This window comes from Jaculus jaculus, chromosome 2, assembly GCF_020740685.1.
Source record: "Jaculus jaculus isolate mJacJac1 chromosome 2, mJacJac1.mat.Y.cur, whole genome shotgun sequence".
In the NCBI taxonomy this organism is placed as follows: Eukaryota; Metazoa; Chordata; class Mammalia; order Rodentia; family Dipodidae; genus Jaculus; species Jaculus jaculus.
This window is the reverse complement of record NC_059103.1, coordinates 75,020,674-75,038,281: the sequence shown is the minus strand read 5'-3', so window position 1 is coordinate 75,038,281 and position 17,608 is coordinate 75,020,674. Positions and strand designations below refer to the sequence as shown.

Below are 17,608 nucleotides of genomic sequence, written 5' to 3'. Positions count from 1 at the left end.
ATCAGATTGATTGATACATTTAACAATACTGCAGATAATTAGAAAATCCAAGCATTAAATTAATCCAAAAATATATACATTATAACACAAGAAACACAAAAAAAGCAAGACAATATAAATCCACCGAAAAGTATTAAAGCATCAAAAATGACCTCCAGTGAGACTGATTTAAAGGAAATGCCTGAGAAAGAGTTCAAAAGAATGATTATAAATATGTTCAAAGAGGGGCGAGCGGCCGCGCCATGGCCGCCATCGCAGGCGCCCCCGAGCCTCCCGAGCCACGGCCCGGAGTGGGGGTCGGCGTCGTGGTTCTGAGTTCCAGGCATCCCGGTGAGACCTGGGAAGAATGTGCTCAAAGGGAAACCTGGGAAGAAACTGCTCTTCGCCTAAAAAATGTCCGCTTTGCCTCTGTGGTAAATTCTTTTGTTGAGAAAGAGAATTACCATTATGTCACCATATTAATGAAAGGAGAAGTAGACACAACTCATGATTCAGAACCAAAGAATGTAGAACCTGAAAAAAATGAAAGTTGGGAGTGGTTCCCTTGGGATGAATTTCCTCCACTAGACCAGCTCTTCTGGGCACTCCAGTGTTTAAAAGAGCAAGGTTACAATCCATTTAATGAAGAACTGAACCACCTAAAAGGGTACAAAGGAATCATCTCTAAGTGACCAAGAAGAGTCCTTGCTTTTTAAAAAAATAAAAAATAAAAAAGATAAAAATAAGATCTTGTTCATGAATGAAAATATCTATATTTCAGAACAGCTACATTCTATTCAAAAAGTTCCCTATGATTACCCATAATCACAGTCTTTTAGTATAGCTAGCACACCTTAAATCCTTATGGAATATGTTACTGAATATATTTTAGATACAGAATAAAAGAAATAAGGATTTTTTTTGCTTACTTTGTTTTCTACATTTTCCTGGTAGCTTCTGTGTAGTTAATCAATGGCTTCACTGGAATAGTATGTAATAGAATAGTAGCATGTAGAATAGTAGTGTGTGATAGAAAAGGTCCGAATTCAGGTGTCATAAACCAAAATCAAAAACAGAAGACTATTGTAGAATGTATCATGCTTGTTGGATTTCATTTTCACTTTTCCTTAAGCAGATTTTTTGTAGCACATTTTGATAATTTATGGACAATTTTCTTTTGAGATAGGTTCTCATTCTAGCCCAGGCTAATCTGGAGTTTGCTATGCAGTCTCAGGGTGCCCTTGAACTCATGGCAATCCTCCTACCTCTGCCTTCCATATGCTGGGATTAGTGGTATGTGCCATCATGCCCAGCAACACTATGACAACATATCTAATAAGAAGACAAGTCAGGCCAGTATGATGTGTTGTCCTTGTTTCTATAGAGAAGAACCTATACTGAATGTAACACAAACCAACTAAATCTGTAACCTACTATTCAAGGCCAGATCCTCTGAACCCTTACTCTCTCTGCCTAAGAGCTATATCTTTACATGCTAATGAGGAGATTACCCTATGGCACTGCACTTTTTCTCAAGGTGTGAGGGGATCTCAAAAGAGGACTCGCAAACTAAAATTTGAGAAATTCAACAGTGGAAATTCTCACAGGACAGCATATGCACGGCCACAGCTTGTCCTCAGTTGAAGCTGATTTTCTTTCCTCTGCTGTGTCTTTAGAAAGGGCTCTAAATTCTAAAGAATGACTTTTCTGATATCAGTACCATCCCTAGATTTATCATCAATTCACCAGCCAGCCAGCTCCTGTACATCAGTCTAGGCTCAGCCCTGGAATCATAGGTGTGCTTGTCTTTTTGGACAGGTGTATCAACATCTGATGGTCCTTGTGGTGGAGGGGTTTCTCCATGGCTGCTGAGCAGGGACTAGCCACACTGCACAGGCTCCAGATGATCTCTTCATCCTCTTCTTTGGGACCTTGTTCTTACAGCAGTATTCAGAGTTCACATTGCTAGTTTTTGGTCAGAGAGAATAAGAATGGTGCAGGAAACTTTTGGCTAGTGCTGCCTCCCCTGTTATAATGTAGAGCAGACACAGATGACTGAGAACACTTCGTTAGGTACAACCCACTGTTATGTTATTTTATTGTTTTTTCGAGGTAGGGTCTCACTCTAGCCCAGGCTGACCTGGAATTCACTCTATTCTCAGGGTGGCCTTGAAGTCCACCTAACCTCTGCCTCCCTAGTGTTGGGATAAAAGACATGCGCCACCATGCTTGGCTCCCCACTGTTATTTTTAATGGCATTAAGACATTTCACTTTTTTTGAAGAGTCACTATAAATAAGAACTTGCTGGTTTATATAATTGAAATACATTTATTGTCTTCAAGGTAAAGCAAATTATTATATTAATAAAATGTAAATATTAAATGGTTGCTTAAAACTTTTAAGTTGAGGCAAACATATGACTTCATTATTTATATCCTATATAGTCCATTGTAAATTATTTCCATTATCAATTAGCATCCATTTATAAAGATGCATTCTTAACATTGTTTTGGTCAGTTGAAATACAGCAGGAAAATTAACACAGTTCAAAAATATCAGCCATGCATTTCTGCTTCATAGTAAACTCTATGATAAGTATTGCATTAAGGTTCTAATTAATCTTTTTTTGTTTTTTTGTCATTTTTGTTTTATTTTTCAAGGCGGGATCTTGAGCTAGCCCAGGCTGACTGGAATTTACTATGTACTCTCAGGGTGGTTGGGAGCTCATGACAACCTCCTCCCAAGTGCTGTGATTAAAGGTGTGCACTACCAAATAAAATAAAATAAAAATATATGTTCAAAGAAATGAAAGAAGACAAAGGAAACCAATTTAATGAAATAAGGAGATGAATACAAGACATAAATAAGGAAATAGAAATAAAAAAGAAAACTCAGTTAGAATTACTAGAAATGAAGAATACAGTCAATGAAATAAAAAAAAACTCTGTGGAAAATCTCACCAGTAGAATGGATGAAGGAGAGGACAGAATATCTAAACTAGAAGACCAGGTGGCAGGTCTAATACAGTCCAACAAAGAGAAAGACAAACTAATAGGAAAGTATGAGTGAAAATTTCCAGATATTTGGGACACTATGAAAAGATCTAACATATTGGGGAGGTAATATGATGGAGAATGGAATTTCAAAGGGGAAAGTGTAGGGGGTGGGGGAAGGAATTACCATGGATATTTTTTATAATCATGGAAAATGTTAATAAAAATTGTGAAAAGAAGCCGGGGTGGTGGCGCACGCCTTTAATCCCAGCACTCGAGAGGCAGAGGTAGGAGGATCGCTGTGAGTTCGAGGCCACCCTGAGACTCCATAGTGAATTCCAGGTCAGCCTGGGCTAGAGTGAGACCTTACCTAGAAAAACCAAAAAAAAAAAAAAAAAAAATTGTGAAAAGATAAAAAATTAAATTAAATTAAATTTAAAAAAAAGAAAAGATCTAACATAAGAAGTCAGGGTACAGTAGAAGGAAAAGAATTTCAGTCCAAAGGCATAGTAGGTATTTTCAACAAAATCATAGAAGAAAACTTCCCCCAAATTGGAAAAGAGATGCCAATGCAGATACCAAAATCCTTTGGAACACCAAACAGACAAAACCTAGAAAGAACCTGTCCTCGCCATATTATAATTAAACTATCAAATATACAAACCAAAGAAAATATATTGAAAGCAGTTAGAGGGAAAAATCAAGTCACATACAAAGGCAAGCCCATCAGGATCATAGCAGATTACTCAACACAAACTTTCAAAGCCAGAAAGGCTTGGAATGATGTATTCCAAGTTCTGAAAGATAACAACTATCAACCAAGATTACTTTATCCTGCAAAGCAATCCTTTCAAATAGAGAAATAAGGACATTCCACAACAAAAGCAGGCTGAAGGAATATTTGAAGAAGTTCAAGGTCATCTTCATCTATATAGTGAGCTTGAGGCAAGCTCAAACTGGATATTAGGTTACTGTGTCTCACAAAAAAAAAAGTAGTTGTCTCACTTTTTAACCACTTAGAAGTTCAAGTTCAAGTTAAAGGTTCAAATACCTATGTTGAAAGGAAAAGAAAAGAAAAAATGTTTGCACTGGGTGAACAAAATGGAAAACTAAGTTTCACTACAACAAACAAGAATCAAGAAACCTAAGCCGGGCGTGGTGGCACACGCCTTTAATCCCAGCACTCGGGAGGCAGAGGTAGGAGGATCACCGTGAGTTTGAGGCCACCCTGAGACTCCATAGTGAATTCCAGGTCAGCCTGGGCTAGAATGAGACCCTACCTTGAAAAAGAAAAAAAAAAAAAAGAAACCTTATGGTAATGTTTGGTTATGATGAATGGTCTTGATCTTTTCCAAGGTCATAAAACTCCCAGAAAAGAAAAGGGATTTATGATAAATTACTCTTGTTCTCTCTCTCTCCTGGCAGTAGATGTTGCTATGAAGAGAGAATTTATGGAGTCCTTTTGGTTAAGTAGATAATGGAAGCATCAAGGATGTGTGTCTGTAGGTGTGTGTGATCAAGCATGCATGTTTAAGAGAATATATGTATAGGGCATGCCAGGGCCTCTTGTTACAAACAAACTCCAGAAATCTGTGCCATTTTGTGTTCTGGATTTATGTAGGTACTGAGAAATTGAACACTGGGATGTCAGACTTTTAATCCTGAATCATCTCCCCAGCCCCAAGAAAAATTCTTTCTACATCTGTTGAATCTTAAATATCTTCATCTAAATATAGCCTTTACACCAACTTTGGGAGCACTGAGATGATTCCTACAATGCCAACACAACCTAGAGATTGGTTTGTTCTTGAGCCATTGGGGTCAGCTTCCATTCTGACTCACAAGTGTTTTTTGTTTGTTTGTTCTTGTTTTTGTTTTATGTTTCAAAGCTAGGCTTCATAGGACAGGCCTGTAATTCTAACTACTTTAAAAGCTGAAACAGTAAGATTTTAACTTCAAAACCTTCCTAGGCTAAATTGTGAGTTCAAGACTAGCTTGGGTAACTTAGTGAGACCTTGTCTCAAAATGAAATGAAGATTAGTGTTAGAGCACTTACCAAGTATTTACAAAACCCCACATTCAATCTCCAATAACATACACATGCACATTTCAGGAAAAAGAATGTGAAGGGTTAATAGCTTTCCCTGAAAACCAGAAGAAACTAAAGAGTTAATTACTACCTCTAAGGCAAGAAGGCCATAAAAGAAACAACAGAGGAGTTCAGCCCAGCTCCCTTGATTGGTGTGCTCCCATAGCTTAGATGGCCTTGAAGGACCAGAAATCATCTGGGTATCCTCCCTTAGACAATCCTGGCTGAAGAACACAGCTCCAAATTCCTTATCTACTGCATCTAGTATAGTCTGTTTTCCTTAGGATCCTCCTTATAAACTTGCACCATAGCCTGGCTCAGTGTTTCAGCCTTCATCCCATGGGAAGGCTGCAGTCTATCTGTAGAAATCAAGTCCAGTGTTCACTTTTCTCTTATGCTTTCCTTACATTTTTGTGCCATGACTCAGATCAGAGTCCTCCAGGGCTTTAGGGCCAAGACCTACCTTTCTTTTTCCCTCTCCTTTTCTCTACCTCCCTGCCAATGTTTCACTCCCTCAGAAGCACTAAAACTCACCATGCCCACTACTCTGAACTAAACAGCTGCCTGTGACCGGAAACCTCCAGTCTTTCCAATTTAATACCTAGGAGCTTCTTCCTTTTCTTCTTCTTTTCACTCTCTCCCACTGTACTTTTGAACTCCAGACTAGAGGCCTCTCACCATGTGATATGCTGCATCCACATCCTCATCAAATTACAACTTCAGCACAAGGTATTCATTCTCAGTCTGTGGTAGAGGCGCCCCACCCCAAACATTAGAAACTGAGAGTTTCTTACTTTTCAGTCTGTGGACAATTAGAGACTCCAGGAGCCTCCCACATATCATTCCACACCTGATGCTCCCTACTAATCCTTGAATTTTATTTGCCCTCCCTAAACCTGGGAAACATCCCTGGTGGTGGGATTAGCCACTCTAGTTCTTGTCCTCCAAAATGGGTTCTAAATTATCTGTTCCAGGCTGGATAAATGGCTTATCAGTTTAGGCATTTGCCTATGAAGCCAAAGGACCCAGGTTCCATTCCACAAGATCCACATAGGCCAGATACACAAAGAGCACCTGCATCTAGAGTTCATTTGCAGTGGCTAGAGGCCCTGACATGCCCATTCTCTCTCTGTCTGTCTGTCTGTCTTCTATCTATCCATATCTCTCTCTCTCTCTCTCTATCTATCTATCTATCTATCTATCTATCTATCTATATATATATATATATATATATATATCTTCTTGCAAATAAATAAAATAAATTTTAAAAATAATCAATCAGTCAATAAATAAACTATCTGTTCCAAAAGACACTCCATTGGCATGTCTCAAGGCTAATTTAAAGGAGCTCAAATTTCAGAGCTCCTGCCTGCCAAATTATTCCAGCTTTCAGTTAGAATTTGGCCACAATATTCCTTAGATAATGGCCACTACTGCCCTGAACTTGGTGCTTTTGATTTTAACATTCTTATTGATCTTGATAACTCCTTGGAAAACATGGCAAGTGGTCCAAGTTTCCCTACCTTCAGGGCTTCTTTGCCCTCCATTTCTACCCTTCCCTTTGTACTTCTTGTTCTACCTGACAAATTCTCCTCTGTCATCAAAAACCCTCTAAAATCCCACCCCTTCTAAAACTCTCTCACACACAGTTCTGCCATCTGGCTATGATTTACCCTCTCACACCAAATTCAGCCATCTCACTAACTCAAATACAAACTCTGCCTTCTTAAAGAAACTCCTGTCTTTACTGGACATCTTTAACTTCTTCTCCATATGAATATCTAATTTCTCTTTCCTTGCTAAAAGTACAAATCACTATACAGCTTCTAGGGCTTTTTCCTTTCTTTTCCCTTTTCCCCTTCTTTTCATTATAAGCAACCAAAGAAAAAATTGTCAACATTAAATTCAAACCACTGGCTGTTGCCCTATTAAGATTCAGCCCTCATCAATTTAAAATATAAGTTTAAGAAGAGATGTCTCTCCATGTTTTGTGTTGTCATGTCTAATGATGGCTAACCATGTCATGTCATATGTTCTATGTTTCATATAGTCTGTCTTTACATATGGCTAAATTCATGGACATTAATTGTTCCAATGCTTATGATAATTAAATGTTCTGATGCTTATATATTTTAAATGACATTAAATTATTAATATCAGGTTTACAATATATTTAAAATAACCTCTATGCTTTTGACAACATGCTTATTCGTTCTTATTACAATAACAGACATAATTGTATACCAAATTCTAATCCTGCTTCTACAGAAAGAAATGTTTTCTGATCAGAAAAGACTTTATAAGGTAAAAAGATTGTTGTAAAGTATGTTACTAAAAGGATATAAAAATGATGTAGAAAGTCTGTGGAACTTAAACTGAAAAAGGTTTGGGTTGCCTGTGGTAAAATGGGTTAACTTAAAAGTTTTCATTCTTTATATTTTTTCTCACCGTAGTGGTTCATACAGTTCAGACTTTACTCTTTGTAATAAGTTGATAAATGTATTTATATTGTCAGTCTCAAATCAAAATTAAATTGAGCTATACCTGTATTTCCTACTGTTAAACTCTGACTACTAAATAACTAAATGCTTAACAAAATCAACATTCTTTTGTTTTGTTTGTTTTGTTTTCCTTTTTTTTGTGAGGTAGGGTCTCACTCTAGCTCAGGCTGACCTGGAATTCACTATGTAGTCTCAGAGTGGGCCTCAAACTCTCTGTGATCCTCCTATCTTTACCTCCCAAGTGCCGGGATCAAAGGAGATTCATTTTTAATGAGTTTTTGTTTGTTTGTTATAACAATATCTAAATGTAATATAAAATTCAAAAGTATAAAATTAATATAACTGATCTTCCAAATATTCAAAAAAAAAAAAAAGAGAGGAGCCTAAGGGGACTGCTGACCTGGGGGGCGGGGGGGAACAATCAAAATCAAGTACAGACAATCTATAATTAACCATAGGGACAAAAAAAAAAAAAAAAAAAAAAAAAACACTGTTGGGCCTTGAGAGGCCTGGACATAAGGCCTAATGAAACTTCCTGAGCCTAGCTAAAGTTTGGCGAACTGCCCAGCTATGACTCAGCGAGGGGCCAAATGGCCTCTGGCCTATTACTTCCACACAGGAAGTTAGAGTCCCCACCCATGCATGCTTAGAACCAGTCATCTCAAAGGTCGCAGTAAGCTATTGGCTCTTACATCTCACCCCATCCTAAAATCCCCGCCTTCGTTCACAACATTAAACACCCGCCTGTAACAATAAAGTGAGTTCCCTCTTTGACAAGACTCCGGCTCCATGATTTGTTCCTGGCGGTGGACATTCACCCTCCTCCTCAACCCCTTGGGAGGAACCAGTGGGCCTGGTCCTCCCCCAGCACTACCTGCGGGGTGGGGGGGGGAGTGCCAAGCAGTATGGCACCCAACGTGGGCCTACAGGAACTTGGCAGACTGGTGCCCCGTGAGAGGCATTCATTGAGGAGGTCAATCGGTATGCGTGTGTGGATGAGTGTACCCTCATAAGTTATGAGGCAGTCTTCATATTTAATGTACCAAACTTTACTTCTGTAACCTGTACTTACTTGTCAACATCTCTTCATTTTCTTTCTCTTTCCTTTCACTTTCAGTTCCCCGGAAAGCTGCATCTGCGGCTTTTGTACAGCATGTTTACCTATCTTTTGGATCCTTGTGTTTGTGTTGTACTTGTGTGTCTGTGGGTTGCTATTGCCCTAATTTTATAAACATTTCTCTCTAAACTTTATAATATGGGACAGTCTACCTCTAAATCCAATCCTGCCTTAGACTCTCTCAGGGTACTCCTAAAGAGTAGAGGGCTTAATTTAACTGATAATCAGGCTCCACAGACCGGGGGTTACCTTCTTAAGCTGACACCATGGCTGCAGGAAGAAAATCTCTTTCATTGGGACACTTGGGACAGAGCGGAGGCCCTTATTCATCAGGCACATGTGGAGAAGGGTCATACAGAGAAAAAAGGAAAAGATAGTACTGTCCCTCTGGTCCCTGGCCTTAGACCCAAAATTATTTTAAATATTGACAATAAAAGATTCAAACTTCTCATCAACACTGGAGCACACCGAACAGTTCTAAGATAAGAGATCCCCTTCAGACCCCCCCCCCCAGAGGGGACTCCCATGGATCCCAGCTATTCCCAATATATACCATATTACTATCATTAACATTAAAGATTACTTCTTCTCTATCCCTCTCCATCTAGGAGACATGGAAAAATTTACATTCTCTATACCTGCTGTTAATTTTTGTGGCCCAGACAGGAGATTTGAGTGGATTATCTTACCTCAGGGCATGGCTAATAGCCCACCCATTTGTCAATATTACCTGTCATCCATTTTCTCTTCTCTTATCAATCTTCCCAATACCCTGTTTTATATTTACATGGATGATATTATTCTTGGGTGCCTAGATTCCTCCACATTCCAGGACCTTACCCACCAATTTCTAACTATCCTTCATACTCACAGCTTTCAAGTAGCTCCTAAAAAAGTTCAAACTGTACCTCCCTTTAAAATCTTGGGCTCGATCCTTACCCTAGATACAGTTCCACCTGTTAAACCACAACTTTATATTCAGGATTCTTACACTTTGCCACAACTCCAAAAGCTCTTGGGAAAAATTAACTGGATGAGGCCCTGGTTACCTATAGCCACTGAGGAATTATCCCCCTTGTTAGACCTACTAAGGGGCCTTAATCTTCCATCCCAAATAACCCTAACACCTAGGCAGAGACAAGTCCTCCATAGAGCCCAGGAGGCCATAGATAAACTCTAATCTCAAACAATCCAATCCTGATCTCCCTCTTTCCCTATATCTTTTCCCTTGGGAGACCCTGACCACTGCTTTGTTGGCTGAAAAGAACAAACCTATTCAGTGGATTCACCTTTCGATCAGTGGGGCTCCTAGGGTCTATTCTTTAAGTAACCAAGTAGCTAATTACATCATTAAAGGAAGGAAAACTGTCATTAGACTCTTTTGTATTGAGCTTCACTCCATTGTTACCCCATTTAAGATAACTAATTTCACTTGGCTCCAAAAAAAATAATATAAGGGTCACTATGGCACTTGAAGGGTTCCTGGGTACCATTGACTGCCATTATGGCACTCATAAGTGAATGAGCTCTTTTCCAGGTTGGAGTGGAGACCCCCCAGGGTTGTCCTACCTCAACCCAACCCTGACTTCCTTATTGCCCTTACAGATGGGGGACGCCTGGGGGCTTGCCTGGTTGTGTATCCCCCCTTTAAATTGGGGGTCAAACCTGAGCCCATAAAGTCTATCTCTCAGGACATAGAGGGATCAACACAGAACAAAGAGCTTTTTTCAGTTGTTCTGGCTCTACATACTATTCAGGAGCTGTTCAACTTATTTTCTGACAGCCTCTATGTGATAAGCCTACTGCCCAATCTTATTAAAGCTCACATTAGACTTGATTCCAACCCTATACCCTCCTTAATGATCCAGTTTCATGCCCTCCTCAAACAAAGAGTCCACCCTATCTTCATACAACATCTTCAAGGCCATCAAAATTTACCAAGTTTCCTGTCTGAAGGAAACAGCTTGGCCGATCAATTGGCCTCTGCAGCTCATTGTCACACTGTCTCAGAGGCTATCCAATTTCATTCCCTAATCCCCCCCCCCATAATCAGCTAAAAAAAAATTATTCACCTTAAATAGTTTAAATTTTTCTAGAAATAAAAAAAGTCTCCATTTCAAAAACACTGGTCATCCTATGTCACATACAGCTCGATCAAGGTCAAATAGAAAGATCCATTGACTGGCGCCTGGAGAGGGCCAGACCCACTCCTCACAGCAGGGAGAGGGTTTAGATGTGTCTTCCCTCAAGATAAAAAAAAATACCCATTTTGGTACCAGCAAAGAGCCTAAAATATTTACCCCAACAAGGGGACAGTGATAATCACCCCTCCAAGGAATGTCCCAACCCTGAGGACTGTTCCTAAAATGGCCTTCACCCTGCTAAACCAAACAATTCCCTCCCTTGCAGAGGATTGCTAGCTTTGCCTCCAATCTGGGCCTCTCTGGCTACTTACAGTAATCACCAATGATACAACTACAGTTGCCCATATAACCCTTCTCTTTGGGTTGGGAATATCAGTGACATAAAAGCCGTGTCCAACACTATCCTTTATCTCCAACAACAGCTAGATTCCCTGGCTGAGATAGTCTTACAAAACAGAAAGGGAATAAACCTATTAACGGTCAAAAAGGGAGGCATATGCTTGTTGTTACAGAAAAAAAATACTATTTCGACACCAACAGATCAGGAATTGTTCAAGACAAGATCAAAAGACTTCGAGAGGACCTGGAGAAGAGATGGCAGGACCTCCAGGACAACCCACTGTGGATGGGCTTACATGGCTTCTTACCCTACCTCCTCCCTCTACCTCTTCTTCTCCTTTCCCTTATCCTCACTGTCGGGCCTTGTGTAATTAACAAAATTACACAATTCATTCCCCAATGGCTAGAGACAATAAAAATCCATTAGGTTAAGATATATTATCAAAGGCTAACAACTCAGGAATTAATTTCCTCATATGACCCACTGCCACCTCCTCTGCCCTCCATGTGACCAATGACAGGTAAGATCTCAGACTAACTAAAATAACCTATGACAGGACACAGAGTATGTTCTCAGCAAGCTAAATACCTGGTACCCAGTGACAGGTAATATCCCCAGAGGGGGACAACCTAAGACAGGGGCCATGATGACTAATGCTCTGAGCTAAACACCTGGTACCCAATGACAGGTAAGATCCCCAGAGGGGGACAACTCAAGACGGGGGCCATAGTAACTAATACTCTTACAAAAACAAACGGGGGAAATGTTGGGCCTTGAGATGCCTGGACATGAGGCTTAGCGAAACTTCCTGAGCCTAGCTAAAGTTTGGCAAACTGTCTCCGCCCAGCTATGACTCAGCATGGGGCCAAATGGCCTCTGGCCTGCTACTTCCTCACAGGAAGTTAGAGTCCCCACCCATGCACACTTAGAACCAATCATCTCAAAGGTCGTGGTAAGCTATTGGCCCTTACATCTCACCCCATCCTAAAATCCCCACCTTTGTTCTCAACATTATATAAACACCCACCTGTTACAATAAAGTGAGTTCCTGCTTCCACAAGACTCCTGGCTCAGTGGTTTGTTGGGTGGTTTGTTCCTGGCAGTTGACATTCACCTTCCTCCTCAACCCCTTGGGAGGAACCAATGGGCCTGGTCCTCCTCCAGCACTACCTGCTGGGGGGAGACTGACAACCCACATACAAACAGAAGTTTAAGAAAAAAACTTAAATAGTCATATTAAAAGTCTTGTGGTGAGGACAATAAAAGTTTCTGTTGGCAGTTGTTGCAGTCAGGTTCACATTGCTGGCAGAAATCACATGACCAAGAGAAGCTTTTGGCAAAAAAAAGGGGGGTGTTATTTTGGCTTACAGACTCAAGGCAAAGCTCTATGATGGCAGGGGGAAATGATGGCATAAGCAGAGGGTGGATATCATCCCCTGGCCAATTGGTGGACAATAGCAACAGGAGAGTGTGCCAAACACTGGCAAGGGAAAACTGGCTATAATAGCCATAAACTGTCCCCCAACAATATACTGCCTCCAGGAGGCATTAATTCCCAAATCTTTATTAGCTGGGAACCTAGCATTCCGAACACCTAAGTTTATGGGAAATACCTGAATCAAACCACTACATTCCACTCTTGGCCCCCATAAACTGATAACCATCCCTGATGTAAAATGAAATGCATTCAGTTTAACTTTAAAAGTCCCCAAATTTTTTATCAATCCTAATGATGTTCAAATATCACCATAATAAAAGGTTTTTTAACTGAGCCATAATACCAAAAGGGTCCCCCCCAAAAAACCCATAATGATACAGAATAAACACTCATACTGCAAAAGATGGCACTGGACATAGAAAAGAAATATTCAACCAATACAAGATTTAAACGGCAAACATCAAACTCTGTAGTTCCATGTCCAACAACTCTAATCAGTGATAAATCTCCAAGTCTGATAATTCTAAGCAGCAACAAGTCTCTGGAGGGTACTCCTCCAGCTAGGCTGCTCACAGCCCTGGAAAACTTCATCATCTGGGGTGGGCAGCTCTCCTTAGCCATCCTGTGGTCCTGGCATCTCCACTGGGTCTCTACTGCAACCCACAGTTCATCCTCAGAATTCTATTGGGTCTCTGTGGTGGTTTGATTCAGGTGTACCCCATAAACTTAGGTGTTCTGAATGCTAGGTTCCCAGCTAATGAAGATTTGGGAATTAACGCCTCCTAGAGGGAGTTTATTGTTGGGGGCCGGCTTATGGGCTTTATAGCCAGTTTCCCCTTGCCAGTGTTTGGCACAGCCTTCTGTTGCTGTGGTCCATCTTTTTTTTTAATTATTTATTTATTTATTTGAGAGCGACAGACACAGAGAGAAAGACAGATAGAGGGAGAGAGAGAGAATGGGCGCGCCAGGGCTTCCAGCCTCTGCAAACGAACTCCAGATGCGTGCGCCCCCTTGTACATCTGGCTAACGTGGGACCTGGGGATCCGAGCCTCGAACCGGGGTCCTTAGGCTTCACAGGCAAGCACTTAACCACTAAGCCATCTCTCCAGCCCAACTGTGGTCCATCTTATGTTGGCCAGGGGGTGATGTCCACCCTCTGCTCATGCCATCATTTTCCCCTGTCATCATGGAGCTTCCCCTCGAGCCTATAAGCCAAAATAAATCTCTTTTTCCCAGAAGCTGCTCTTGGTTGGGTGATTTCTAACAGCAATGCGAACCGGACTGCAACAGTAAAGTGGTACCGAGGAGTGGGATTGCTGCTAGACACCTGACTATGTGGCTTTGGCCTTTTGGAGCTGATTTTCAAGAGGAATGTGGAAGGAGTTGAAACCTTGGCCTAAGAGATGCCTTGCAGTGCTGTAAGTACAGCTTGATGGACTATTCTGGTCTGAGCTGCAAGACCTGAATGCAGTAAGAACTATGGACTGTGAGGTTTGGCTTATGAGGGTGAGAAAGAGCTTTGCTTGGACTGGGCTAGCAGTTTGTGTGAGAAGCTTGCTCTTATGCCCATGTCCTGAGAAGTTGTGCAGGGTTGCTTTGCATAGAAATGAACTGGTGTGAGCAGAGGAATATGGCACAGAAAGAAAAATCTTTGGGTGAACTGTTGCCCATTCAGCTGCAACTGAGAGATTACAACCTTTGAGACTGGGCTAGCTGACCTGTGCTGGGGCAACAAGAAGAATGTAGACTCTTTTGAAGGGGCCTGAGTGCACAAGGAGTCCTGTTCTTCAAAGTCTGCTTTATTCCCCCCTGGATTAACAAATTGGCACCCTACCTGGTATTGTGGAATATAAGAAATGCTGGAAAGAGGGTCATTGAGTTTGCAAAATGGTCTTGTGTTTTGGAAATGGCCATGGGCAGTGTGAAGCAGGTTTGCTGGTTGCCTGCATAGAGACCCCATGGGGCCATGAGGATGAACCATGCATTGCAGTGGAGACCCAGTGGAGATGCCGGGACCACGAGATGGCTGCCAAGGAGCTGCTGGCCCTGATGAAGTTTCCCAGGACTGTGAGTAGCCTAGCTGGAGGGGCGTAACTGGAATGCCAAAGACTTGTTGCTGGTTAGAATTATCAGACTTGAAGATTTGTCACTTGCTAGAGTTGCCGTACTTGAAGCTACAGTTTGATATTTGCCCTGGTTGTTTTAAATCTTGTATTGGTTGAATGTTTCTTTGCTATGCCCAATGCCATCTTTTGCAGTGTGAATACTTATTCTGTGCCATTATGGGTTTTTTGAGGTTATTTTTTGGTATTATGGCTCAGTTAAAAGATCTTGGACTATGGGGATGTATGAACATCATTGGGATTGATTAAAACTATGGGGACTTTTAAAGTCAAACTGAATGCATTGCATTTTACATCATGTATGGATATCAGTTTATGGGGGCCAGGGGCGGAATGTGGTGGTTTGATTCAGGTGTCCCCCATTAACTTAGGTGTTCTGAATGCTAGGTTCCCAGCTGATGAAGATTTGGGAATTAACACTTCCTGGAGGGAGTGTATTGTTGGGGGCCGGCTTATGGGCTTTATAGCCAGTTTCCCCTTGCCAGTGTTTGGCACACCCTTCTGTTGCTGTGGTCCATCTTATGTTGGCCAGGGGGTGATGTCCACCCTCTGCTCATGCCATCGTTTTCCCCTGCCATTGTGGAGCTTCCCCTCGAGCCTGTAAGCCAAAATAAATCTTTTTTCCCAGAAGCTGCTCTTGGTTGGGTGATTTCTAACAGCAATGCGAACTGGACTGCAACAGTCTCCATACAGGCATCTAGCAAACCTGCTTCTCACTGCCCATGGCCTTTTCTAAAACACAAGACCGCACTGCAAACTCAATGACCCTCTCTTTCCTGCATTTCTTATACTCCACAATACTAGGTAGTGTGCCAATTTGTTAATTCGGTGGGGGGAGGCAATAAAGCAGACTGAAAAATTGGACATTCCTTGAGCACTCAGGGCACCTTCAAAAGAATCAACATTCTTCCTGTTGTCCCAGTGCAGTTCAGTTGGCCCATAATTACAGCTAAATGGGCAGTAATTTCACCCAAAGAGTTCATTTTTTCTGTGCCATATCCCTCTGCTCACACCAGTCCATTTGTATGCAATGCAACCCTGCACAACTTCTCAGGACATGGCCATAACAGCAAGCCTTTCACACAAACTGCTTCTAACACAGTCCAGGCAAAGCTCTTTCTCACCCTCATAAGCCAAACTTTACAGTCCATAGTTCTCACTGCAGTCAGGTCTTTCAACTCTGACCAGAATAGTCCATCAAGCTGTACTCACAGCACCCTTGGGCCAAGGTTTCAAATCTTTCCACATTCCTCTTGAAAATCAGCTCCAAAAGGCCAAAGCCACAGTCAGGTATCTAGCAGCAAATAACCCCACTCCTGGTACCAACCATACGGTTACAGTCAGGCTTGCATTGTTGGCAGAAATCACCCAACCAAGAGAAGTTTTTTGAGGGGGGGAATGGTTTATTGTGGGTTATAGGCTCAAGGGGAAACTCCATGATGGCAGGGGAAATGGCATGAGTGAAAATAGACATCATCTCCTGGCCAATTGGTGAACAATAACAACAGAAGAGTATGTCAAACACTGGCAAGGGGACACTGGCTATAGTACCCATAAGCCTTCCCCTCCAAAATACACTGCTTCCAGGAGGCGTTAATTCACAAATCTCTATCACCTGGGAACCTTGCATTCATAACACCTAAGTTTATGGGGTACACCTAAATAAAACCACCACAGTAGCTATGAGATGAACTAAGGAAGATTAACTGGAGAGGAAACTTTATATGTTGGTAAATATTTTATGGGAAAGATTGTTACAGAGTGTTTGTATAGATTGTAAGGTAAAAGTGTGTAGATGAAGGTATGAGTAAAGTGTGTGGGTGAAGGTATGAGTAAGCTTAACACAAAAGTTTAAAGACAAAGTTGATTAAGTCTTAAAGTACTTGATCAGATTCCAGACTCCTTGAGGTATATAAGATGACTATTAGCCTAGGGCTTATATCAGACTAACAAAGGATGGCCCTGGCTGGTAAGAGGATACTATGGTATTCAAGTTGTAAATTTAAAATCTTTAACTCACTGATATTAATATGGTAATGATATGGTTGTAAAAGACTGGCTTTAAAGTTCTCAGCCAAGTTTGCTATGTTCCTCTATTTGTCAACCTTTTATTATTTAATAAGATTATTGTATCTTAAAAAAAAATAAAACATTGCAACCTTAAGATGGTTCCTGTCTTTTTCATGCTGTTTTACTGGGGGATTAACACTGAGATTACTGTCTAAATCTTATAAAAGATGATTTAGTCATTGTGACTTTGTTCTTAGGAAAACTGAAAAAACCTCCTCCTATCCTAGAAAACCCTACAATATACAAACAATGTTAATGTAGTTTGTCTAGGTTTCATATATCCTACCAGTTGTAAACATTGCCTTATGTTAAACTTAATAATGGTTCAATGATTAAGGTAGTTGATGAAGATATCACTTCATGTCTATCATAATGTCTCTAATGCATGTTAAAATCAGACTAATTTAGCTCAACAATGACCAGACTTGGCTTTACTCTTAAACTATGTTATAATCACTCTCAGTCAAGGTTTTACTTAAGTAATTGTCTCATTCCTTGAATCTTAAATTCATTGCTTATAGATATATTGATAATTAAGACACGTTCCCTGCTCTAAAAAATGACCTTAAATGCTGCTGTTCTACTTCCAGTTTGTGGGGTTATTGGTACCCACACAGGTATCTAAACTAATCAAGATGTTACCAAATACAAATGCCAAAACTTTATGCTATCTTACTTGACATGTTCTGCCTGAACTTATACCTATTAGATATTTAAAGAATAAGATATGACTACCTTCTAAAAAGTTATTTCTCTTGCCTTAATTACTTACATAGTTCAAACAATTCTCTATATTAAGGTGATAAGTTTATT

General features: G+C 40.7%; 1 protein-coding gene across 1 annotated transcript; it reads left to right on the top strand.

The window, feature by feature from the left end:
• Positions 1-242: 242 nt before the first annotated feature.
• On the top strand, positions 243-671 carry LOC123458668 (nucleotide triphosphate diphosphatase NUDT15-like). The gene has a single exon (XM_045143516.1). It carries the CDS (start codon positions 243-245, stop codon positions 669-671), a length of 429 nt encoding a protein of 142 aa, XP_044999451.1.
• The last annotated feature ends 16,937 nt before the right edge of the window (positions 672-17,608 follow it).

What these genes read in the sequence shown, in the direction of transcription:
- LOC123458668 (XM_045143516.1), top strand. Translation starts at nt 243, where the DNA reads ATGGCCGCCATCGCAGGCGCCCCCGAGCCTCCCGAGCCACGGCCCGGA.